The following is an 11,332-nucleotide window of genomic DNA, read 5'->3' as shown; positions in this document are numbered from 1 at the left end:
CATCTCGTTGTGTAGCTGGACATAGAAAATAGCACCATGAAAAAGAGCCACATTTCTCTAAAGAACTCGCCCAGGGCTGCTGAAAGCTGAAAAAGAACCTGTCTAGAAGTTTGGGGCTTTTTACCCGTGAATCTTCACTTTGCGACTAAACTATTCACAGCAGTGCCAAATTTTTAGGGTCACTGATTGTAGGTGCGAGCGCCCTATAAGCGAACCAAATATGAAACCAATGCGACCGCTGAAATTACAGCTGGGTCATGTTATAGAGAGGTACGTTGAAATTGGGAGGTCAGCACAAATGGTCAAAATCCGACATTTTCTCACCTTTCTGCCCGTTCGCAGCTTAGAACATGACAATGACCATCCTCATCTCGTTGGTTAGCTGGACATAGACAAGAGCACCATGAAAAAGAGTCACATTTCTCTAAAGAACTCGCCCAGGGTTGCTGAAAGCTGAAAAAGAACCTATCTAGAAGTTTGGGGCTTTTTACCCGTGAATCTTCACTTTGCGACTAAGCTATTTACAGCCGTGCCACATTTTCTGGGTCAATGAATGCGGGTGCCAGCGCCCTAAAAGCAAACCAAAAATCAAATCAATGCGGCCACTGACATTACAGCTGGTTCATGTTATAGAGAGGTACGTTGAAATTGAAAGGTCAGCACAAATGGTCAAAATCCGACATTTTCTCACCTTTCTGCCCGTTCGCAGCTCAGAAAATGACAATGACCATCCTCATCTCGTTCTGTAGCTGGACATAGAAAATAGCACCATGAAAAGAGCCACATTTCTCTAAAGAACTCGCCCAGGGCTGCTGAAAGCTGAAAAAGAACCTATCTAGAAGTTTGGGGCTTCTTACCCGTGAATCTTCACTTTGCGACTAAACTATTCACAGCAGTGGCAAATTTTCTGGGTCACTAAATGCGGGTGCCAGCGCCCTACAAGCAAACCAAAAATGAAACCAATGCGACCACTGAAATTACAGCTGGGTCATGTTATAGAGAGGTACGTTGAAATTGAAAGGTCAGCAGAAACGGTCAAAATCCGACATTTTCTCACCTTTCTGCCCGTTCGCAGCTCAGAAAATGACAATGACCATCCTCATCTCGTTGTGTAGCTGGACATAGAAAATAGCACCATGAAAAAGAGCCACATTTCTCTAAAGAACTCACCCAGGGCTGCTGAAAGCTGAAAAAGAACCTATCTAGAAGTTTGGGGCATTTTACCCGTGAATCTTCACTTTGCGACTAAACTATTCACAGCAGTGCCAACTTTTCTGGGTCACTGAATGCGGGTGCCAGCGCCCTACAAGCAAACCAAAAATGAAACCAATGCGACCACTGAAATTACAGCTGGGTCATGTTATAGGTACGTTGAAATTGAAAGGTCAGCACAAATGGTCAAAATCCGACATTTTCTCACCTTTCTGCCCGTTCGTAGCTCAGAAAATGACAATGACCATCCTCATCTCGTTTTGTAGCTGGACATAGACAAAAGCATCAAGAAAAGGACCCACATTTCTCTAAATAACTAGCCCAGGGCTGCTGAAAGTTGAAAAAGAACCTATCTAGAAGTTTGGGGCTTTTTACCCGTGAATCTTCACTTTGCGACTAAACTATTCACAGTAGTGCCAAATTTTTAGGGTCACTGATTGTGGGTGCAAGCGCCCTAAAAGCAAACCAAAAATGAAACCAATGCGACCGCTGACATTACAGCTGGGTCATGTTATAGAGAGGTACGTTGAAATTGAAAGGTCAGCACAAATGGTCAAAATCCGATTTTTCTCACCTTTCTGCCCGTTCGCAGCTTAGAAAATGACAATGACAATCCTCATCTCGTTGTGTAGCTGGACATAGACAATAGCACCATGAAAAAGCGCCACATTTCTCTAAAGAACTCGCCCAGGGCTGCTGAAAGCTGAAAAAGAACCTATCTAGAAGTTTGGGGCTTTTTACCCGTGAATCTTCACTTTGCGACTAAACTATTCACAGCAGTGCCAAATTTTTAGGGTCACTGATTGTGGGTGCCAGCGCCCAACAAGCAAACCAAATATGAAACCAATGCGACCGCTGACATTACAGCTGGGTCATGTTATAGAGAGGTACGTTGAAATTGGAAGGTCAGCACAAATGGTCAAAATCCGACCTTTTCTCACCTTCCTGCCCGTTCGCAGCTTAGAAAATGACAATGACCATCCTCATCTCGTTGGTTAGCTGGACATAGAAAAGAGCACCATGAAAAAGCACCACATTTCTCTAAAGAACTCGCCCAGGGCTGCTGAAAGCTGAAAAAGAACCTATCTAGAAGTTTGGGGCTTTTTACCCGTGAATCTTCACTTTGCGACTAAACTATTCACAGCAGTGCCAAATTTTCAGGGTCACTGAATGCGGGTGCCAGCGCCCTAAAAGCAAGCCAAAAATGAAACCAATGCGACCACTGAAATTACAGCTGGGTTATGTTATAGAGAGGTACGTTGAAATTGAAAGGTCAGCACAAATGGTCAAAATCCGACATTTTCTCACCTTTCTGCCCGTTCGCAGCTCAGAAAATGACAATGACCATCCTCATTTCGTTGTGTAGCTGGACATAGACAAGAGCACCAAGAAAAAGACTCACATTTCTCTAAAGAACTCGCCCAGGGTTGCTGAAAGCTGAAAAAGAACCTATCTAGAAGTTCGGGGCTTTTTACCCGTGAATCTTCACTTTGCGACTAAACTATTCACAGCAGTGCCAAATTTTTTGGGTCACTGAATGCGGGTGCCAGCGCCCTACAAGCAAACCAAAAATGAAACCAATGCGGCCACTGAAATTACAGCTGGGTCATGTAGGCATGCAAGAAGCCAGACTAAGCACACGGAAAGAATAGACAACTAGCCATTGTGTCTCTCAGATTCTTCATCTGTAAAACCAGCTCAACAGCAGCATATGGCCAAGAGCATTACGCAATGCACTGTTACCATGACTGTGCACATCAGTACTACAGCCGTGATGTACAATGCATGACTACCACATTACCCCCCTTCCCTAAGAAAAGAAATTGTCTGCAAATGCAAACCTGTTTGAGAAAAAAAAGGAGAGAAAAAAAGGAAAAAGAAAAAAGGAGAAAATTGCAGACAAGAAAAGAACAATAAAATTGCAGAGGAAACGAGCAAAGAATCAATTCAAAGCAACAAATTCGATACACCCTGACACTGACGGGTCAACTCACTGAAGATACATCAAACCTGTACCACGATACAAACAGAACAAACCAAACCAGCAACTAAATCGCAAATTGGCATAGTTATGCAACATGGTCAGTCAAAATGGAGATATTACATCAATGCACCAGCAGCTTTCTCAGTGAGCTTGACAGTGCGGCCAGCGCGGGTGACATAGCCCTCGCGATAGAGCGAGCCAGACTGGGCATCGGGCCGTGGTAGGCGTGATTGACGACGTGATTGGTCACTGGACTCGGGATGAATATGAGCATCAGCCTCTTTGATCTCAGATTCCACTCCTGCTTCACACGGAGCAGTAGGCGTAGCAGGCGGCACATCTGCATTAGGTGCCGAGGATTTCACTTCTGACTCGGTAGCTGGCTGGGGATCTGGCGTCGGAACTGGCTGGAGATCCAAAGACCGAGAAGAGGTGGCAGTTGATGATGCAGGTGAAGCATGTTCTCGCACATGCTGCCGATTTCGGAGCAGTATCCGCCTGCCATCAGTGACGCCGACTTGTCTGCCATATTGCTCCACAACACGCCAAGGGGTAGTTGGGTCGGAATAGCCATCCTGCAAGACTACCATTGTGCCAGGACGCAGCATAGGCAACTGGCGGACACCGCGGCGACTATCATGCGAGACTGCCATGTCAGCTTTGGCGCGAATCTGATGAGAAGCATTCACAATGCGTGGGGTAGAATGGTGAGGTAGACGGGTGCGAACCATGCGACCGAAGAAAGCCTCATTGGGTGACATGCCCAGCATTCGGTGCACTGAGTTGCGAATATCAAAGAGAACTTGTTGCAAACGGCGTTGCAAAGACAGGGACGGTCGTAGAGATTGAATTCTCTCTTTGACGACTCGATGAAGACGTTCCACCATGCCATTAGATCTGGGGTAGCGTGGGCTTGATCGATTGTGCTGGATACCCAACCGCTGCAGGAACTGGGCCATTTCGGCTGAGGCAAACTGGGGGCCATTGTCGGACACCAACACGCTAGGCAGGCCGAACCTCGCGAACACTTCCATCAGCCGGTCAATGACAGCTGCGGTTGTGGTAGCTGACAAGGGAAGTAGCTCCGGATAGCGTGAACCGTAGTCGACGATGGATAATACTTGTTGATCCTCGATACACACCAGATCAACCGCCAGTTTCTGCCACACTCCTTCAATTTCTGATGGCAGCAGCTCTTGTGCGGGGTTTGTATGACGGCGCCAACACTCTGAACACTGCTCGGCGAACTTGTCGGCATCTTTAGACATGCCGGTCCACCATACTCGTCGTCGCAAAGCATCCTTGAATATGTCCCGACCTGGATGACCTTCATGGGCCAACTGCAGTACGGCATGTCGGAGAGCTTCTGGTATTACACAGCGGTTACCGAATAGCAGGATGCCGTCAATGGTCGTCAGCTGATCTCGGATAAGGTAGTATGGCTCTTCAGCGGGTGTGACTTGGGACCATGATTGCATCAAGACGCGCTGCTGTATGCTGCGCAACAGTGGGTCATCACTAGTCGCCTTGGCGATATCGTCGATATTGACTGGGCACTCTTCCAAGACCAGGCCAATGAACTCAGCCATAGAGCGGGCTTCTTCTGGTGAGGCAGTTGAGTCTTGGACAGGCGCTCTTGACAATGTGTCTTCACACACCATCTGCTTCCCAGGTGCATGTGACAAGGTGTACTGGTATGGCATGAGAGCGACCATCCAGCGCTGCAGCCGTGGTGGTACTTCGTCAAACGGCTTCTGGACGATTGAGATCAGGGGCTTGTGGTCGGTCACAACTTGAACAGATCTCCCCAGGACGTACTGTCGGAATCGAGTCAGAGAGAATACGATACCAAGCATCTCGCGCTCCAACTGGGAATAACGAGATTCAACATCGGACAATGAACGGCTGGCGCAGGTGACAGGTAACCAAGTGCCACTCTTGTCTTGCTGCCACAGAATAGCACCCAGACCAAGTGGAGATGCGTCACATGTTACCTTGGTTGGGACGTCCAAGGATGGCTTAAAGTACGCTAAGCACTCTAGCGAAGAGGCCACGGCTGTCTTCGCATCGGTGAACGCGGCCGTCAGCTCATCATCAACGACGAACGGTTGTCGCTGAGCCAGTTTCCTCAGCGGCTCAGTTGTCTGTGAGAGCTGCGGTATGAATTTACCAAGGTACGTCACCATACCAAGGAAACGACGTACATCTGTCAACGTCTGCGGCAGCTGCAACTGTTGGATTGCCAGCAGCTTGTCACCGTCAGGACGCACACCATCCTTGCTCAGCCAGTGTCCCAAGTACTTGATTTCTGACTGGCGTACGCGACACTTCTCCCAGTTTAAGCGCAGGTTGGCTTCGCTCAAACGACGGAGTACGGCAGCCATGCGCTCGTCGTGTTCCTGTCGGTTGCGGGCATAGATGAGAATGTCATCAATATAGACAACGACTCCCGGTAGGCTGGCAAGGATGTCAGACACCACACGTTGAAATATCTCCGGTGCGCAAGCAATGCCAAACGGGAGTCTCTTGAATCTAAAGAGGCCCTTGTGAGTGGCGAAAGTGGTGAACGGACGAGATTCATCGGCCAAAGGGAGCTGGTGAAAGCCAGATTCAGCATCCAGAACGGAGAACACTGTTGCACCGTCCAGCTGCGCATTGATTTCGTCAACGGTGGGAAGTAGGTGACGCTCCCGGACTACGCTCTTGTTTAGGACGCGGTAGTCCACGCAGAGACGCAAAGCACCGCTTGATTTCCTGACCGGCACCAACGGTGAGACCCACGGAGTAGCTTCTCGCACTGGCTCGATTATGTCATGCTTCACCAGACGATCCAACTCCTTGGCAATTTCATCCCGGATGCTGAAAGCATGCCGACGGGGTGGGAGTGCTGTTGGAGTGGTGTCAGGGTCCACTGTGATAGAGATGGGCGTCACGTTCACCACATTGACTTCAGCAGAGGTCAGCAACTCCAGTTCGGAGATGACGTCCTGGCCATACAGGATTTGGCGGCCAGACGCGACTGGGACAACAAAACAACTACATACGATGCTGCGTGATCCAACAGAGACCGTCACATCAGCCATACCGAGTGTTGAGATGACACCGCCATTGTACGCTTTCAAGATTCGATCACTCTTTCGCGTTGGCTGGACAACATCATCGGTTAGCACTGATCGGGTAGCACCGGTATCCAGTAGTCCTTCACAGGGACGGCCGTTGACGATCAGCGTCTTACGAAACAATTGCTGGTGCTGAGAAGTATCCACTGAGAATGCGTAATCACAGAAATAGTTGGCGTCATCCTCCTCCACCTGTTCGGATGTCATGCGCGCATTATCAGACTTGCGCGACAGGCATACTGTTTTAAAGTGGCCGACTTTCGAGCAGTTGCCACAAGTAGCATCCGCTGCAGGGCAATGCTGCTTGCCTATTGGATGCGAGCGGCCACAGTACTTGCACTTCCCAAACTTCTTGTGCGCAGAGGCAGGCTGGGAGTGTGAAACACGGTGAATGTGAGAGAATGAATTCGACAATGGAGTAGCTGCAGCGTCACCATAAAGCTTGCTGTCCGTGATAGAGGACTCGAGTGCCACAGCTTTGCTCACAGCATTGGCTAGTGTCAACTTTGACTCTTTGAGAAGTTCTTTACGTAGCTCCTGGGATCGCAGGCCCTCGATCAACTGGTCACGGATTTGTCCCTGATCAATGGTGTCCACGGCAGTAGACGCAAATTCACAGCGATCAGCTGCTTCGCGCAGGCGTCCCACAAACGATGTGACAGACTCACCCTCATTCTGGCGAAGCTGACGGAACCGGTGGCGTTCCGACGTTGTGTTTGTGGCAGGACGAAAATGAGCAATCACAGCATCCGTCAGAGCTTTGTACTCACATCCGGCACTGCCATCAGCCTGAGCTGGTGGAGTAGGAACTACGATTCCTTTAACAATACGCCTGAAAGCGAGGCCTGCAAGGTTCAGAAACAGCCTCTTCTTATCAGCTGCCGTCGTAACTCCACAAATTTTCAGGTAATCATCAACGTCCTCGAGCCACAATTCGAAATCGGCTCCGATGTTGCTGGAAAAGTCAGGTACAAATTCCTTCGGCGCTCTGCCTTTGGGAGCGGACATGGCGACAAATCCGTGCCTGTTCACTGCGCCAATGTAGGCATGCAAGAAGCCAGACTAAGCACACGGAAAGAATAGACAACTAGCCATTGTGTCTCTCAGATTCTTCATCTGTAAAACCAGCTCAACAGCAGCATATGGCCAAGAGCATTACGCAATGCACTGTTACCATGACTGTGCACATCAGTACTACAGCCGTGATGTACAATGCATGACTACCACAGGTCATGTTATAGAGAGGTACGTTGAAATTGAAAGGTCAGCACAAATGGTCAAAATCCGACATTTTCTCACCTTTCTGCCCGTTCACAGCTCAGAAAAGGACAATGACCATCCTCATCTCGTTGTGTAGCTGGACATAGACATGAGCACCAAGAAAAAGACCCACATTTCTCTAAAGAACTCGCCCAAGGCTTCTGAAAGCTGAAAAAGAACCTATCTAGAAGTTTGGGGCTTTTTACCCGTGAATCTTCACTTTGCGACTAAACTATTCACAGCAGTGCCAAATTTTCTGGGTTACTGAATGCGGGTGGCAGCGCCCTACATGCAAACCAAAAATGAAACCAATGCGACCACTGAAATTACAGCTGGGTCATGTTATAGAGAGGTACGTTGAAATTGAAAGGTCAGCACAAATGGTCAAAATCCGACATTTTCTCACCTTTCTGCCAGTTCGCAGCTCAAAAAATAACAATGACCATCCTCATCTCGTTGTGTAGCTGGACATGGACAAGAGCACCAAGAAAAAGACTCACATTTCTCCAAAGAACTCGCCCAGGGCTGCTGATAGCTGAAAAAGAACCTATCTAGAAGTTTGGGGCTTTTTACCCGTGAATCTTCACTTTGCGACTAAACTATTCACAGCAGTGCCAATTTTTCTGGGTCACTGAATGCGGGTGCCAGCGCCCTACAAGCAAAACAAAAATGAAACCAATGCGACCACTGAAATTACAGCTGGGTCATGTTATAGAGAGGTACGTTGAAATTGAAAGGTCAGCACAAATGGTCAAAATCCGACATTTTCTCACCTTTCTGCCCGTTCGCAGCTCAAAAAATAACAATGACCATCCTCAACTCGTTGTGTAGCTGGACATGGACAAGAGCACCAAGAAAAAGACTCACATTTCTCCAAAGAACTCGCCCAGGGCTGCTGAAAGCTGAAAAAGAACCTATCTAGAAGTTTGGGGCTTTGTACCCGTGAATCTTCACTTTGCGACTAAACTATTCACAGCAGTGCCAATTTTTCTGGGTCACTGAATGCGGGTGCCAGCGCCCTACAAGCAAACCAAAAATGAAACAAATGCGACCACTGAAATTACAGCTGGGTCATGTTATAGAGAGGTACGTTGAAATTGAAAGGTCAGCACAAATGGTCAAAATCCGACATTTTCTCACCTTTCTGCCCGTTCGCAGCTCAGAAAATGACAATGACCATCCTCATTTCGTTGTGTAGCTGGACATAGAAAATAGCACCATGAAAAAGAGCCACATTTCTCTAAAGAACTCGCCCAGGGCTGCTGAAAGCTGAAAAAGAACCTATCTAGAAGTTCGGGGCTTTTTACCCGTGAATCTTCACTTTGCGACTAAACTATTCACAGCAGTGCCAAATTTTCTGGGTTACTGAATGCGGGTGGCAGCGCCCTACATGCAAACCAAAAATCAAACCAATGCGACCACTGAAATTACAGCTGGGTCATGTTATAGAGAGGTACGTTGAAATTGAAAGGTCAGCACAAATGGTCAAAATCCGACATTTTCTCACCTTTCTGCCAGTTCGCAGCTCAAAAAATACCAATGACCATCCTCATCTCGTTGTGTAGCTGGACATGGACAAGATCACCAAGAAAAAGAGCCACATTTCTCCAAAGAACTCGCCCAGGGCTGCTGAAAGCTGAAAAAGAACCTATCTAGAAGTTTGGGGCTTTTTACCCGTGAATCTTCACTTTGCGACTAAACTATTCACAGCAGTGCCAAATTTTCTGGGTCACTGAATGCGGGTGCCAGCGCCCTACAAGCAAACCAAAAATGAAACCAATGCGACCACTGAAATTACAGCTGGGTCATGTTATAGAGGGGTACGTTGAAATTGAAAGGTCAGCACAAATGGTCAAAATCCGACATTTTCTCACCTTTCTGCCCGTTCGCAGCTCAAAAAATAACAATGACCATCCTCATCTCGTTGTGTAGCTGGACATGGACAAGAGCACCAAGAAAAAGACTCACATTTCTCCAAAGAACTCGCCCAGGGCTGCTGAAAGCTGAAAAAGAACCTATCTAGAAGTTTGGGGCTTTTTACCCGTGAATCTTCACTTTGCGACTAAACTATTCACAGCAGTGCCAAATTTTCTGGGTCACTGAATGCGGGTGCCAGCGCCCTACAAGCAAACCAAAAATGAAACCAATGCGACCACTGAAATTACAGCTGGGTCATGTTATAGAGGGCTACGTTGAAATTGAAAGGTCAGCACAAATGGTCAAAATCCGACATTTTCTCACCTTTCTGCCCGTTTGCAGCTCAAAAAATAACAATGACCATCCTCATCTCGTTGTGTAGCTGGACATGGACAAGAGCACCAAGAAAAAGACTCACATTTCTCCAAAAAACTCGCCCAGGGCTGCTGAAAGCTGAAAAAGAACCTATCTAGAAGTTTGGGGCTTTTTACCCGTGAATCTTCACTTTGCGACTAAACTATTCACAGCAGTGCCAATTTTTCTGGGTCACTGAATGCGGGTGCCAGCGCCCTACAAGCAAACCAAAAATGAAACCAATGCGACCACTGAAATTACAGCTGGGTCATGTTATAGAGAGGTACGTTGAAATTGAAAGGTCAGCACAAATGGTCAAAATCCGACATTTTCTCACCTTTCTGCCCGTTCGCAGCTCAGAAAATGACAATGACCATCCTCATTTCGTTGTGTAGCTGGACATAGAAAATAGCACCATGAAAAAGAGCCACATTTATCTAAAGAACTCGCCCAGGGCTGCTGAAAGCTGAAAAAGAACCTATCTAGAAGTTTGGGTTTTTTACCCGTGAATCTTCACTTTGCGACTAAACTATTCACAGCAGTGCCAAATTTTTAGGGTCACTGATTGTGGGTGCCAGCGCCCTATAAGCAAACCAAATATGAAACCAATGCGACCGCTGACATTACAGCTGGGTCATGTTATAGAGAGGTACGTTGAAATTGGAAGGTCAGCACAAATGGTCAAAATCCGACATTTTTTCACCTTTCTGCCCGTTCGCAGCTTAGAACATGACAATGACCATCCTCATCTCGTTGGTTAGCTGGACATAGACAAGAGCACCATGAAAAATAGTCACATTTCTCTAAAGAACTCGCCCAGGGTTGCTGAAAGCTGAAAAAGAACCTTTCTAGAAGTTTGGGGCTTTTTACCCCTGAATCTTCACCTTGCGACTAAACTATTCACAGCAGTGCCACATTTTCTGGGTCAATGAATGCGGGTGCCAGCGCCCTAAAAGCAAACCAAAAATCAAATCAATGCGACCACTGATATTACAGCTGGTTCATGTTATAGAGAGGTACGTTGAAATTGAAAGGTCAGCACAAATGGTCAAAATCCGACATTTTCTCACCTTTCTGCCCCTTCGCAGCTCAGAAAATGACAATGACCATCCTCATCTCATTGTGTAGCTGGACATAGAAAATAGCACCATGAAAAAGAGCCACATTTCTCTAAAGAACTCGCCCAGGGCTGCTGAAAGCTGAAAAAGAACCTATCTAGAAGTTTGGGGCTTTTTACCCGTGAATCTTCACTTTGCGACTAAACTATTCATAGCAGTGCCAAATTTTCTGGGTCACTGAATGCGGGTGCCAGCGCCCTACAAGCAAACCAAAAATGAAACTAATGCGACCAATGAAATTACAGCTGGGTCATGTTATAGGGAGGTACGTTGAAATTGAAAGGTCAGCACAAATGGTCAAAATCCGACATTTTTCCACCTTTCTGCCCGTTCGCAGCTCAGAAAATGACAATGACCATCCTCATCTC

The 11,332-nt window shown here is 47.3% G+C and overlaps 1 protein-coding gene across 1 annotated transcript; it reads right to left on the bottom strand.

Moving 5' to 3' along the window:
• Nucleotides 1–3,312: 3,312 nt before the first annotated feature.
• LOC135830982 (uncharacterized protein K02A2.6-like) lies at nucleotides 3,313–7,323 on the bottom strand. Its single transcript, XM_065343229.1, has one exon. It carries the CDS (start codon nucleotides 7,321–7,323, stop codon nucleotides 3,313–3,315), a length of 4,011 nt encoding a protein of 1,336 aa, XP_065199301.1.
• Nucleotides 7,324–11,332: the final 4,009 nt, after the last annotated feature.

The sequence above is a fragment of the Sycon ciliatum genome, chromosome 1, assembly GCF_964019385.1.
Source record: "Sycon ciliatum chromosome 1, ocSycCili1.1, whole genome shotgun sequence".
In the NCBI taxonomy this organism is placed as follows: Eukaryota; Metazoa; Porifera; class Calcarea; order Leucosolenida; family Sycettidae; genus Sycon; species Sycon ciliatum.
The sequence above is the reverse complement of the archived record's forward strand: the minus strand, read 5'-3'. Positions and strand labels throughout refer to the sequence as shown.

Coding starts and splice junctions, on each gene's coding strand:
- LOC135830982 (XM_065343229.1), bottom strand. CDS start 7,323: ATGTCCGCTCCCAAAGGCAGAGCGCCGAAGGAATTTGTACCTGACTTT.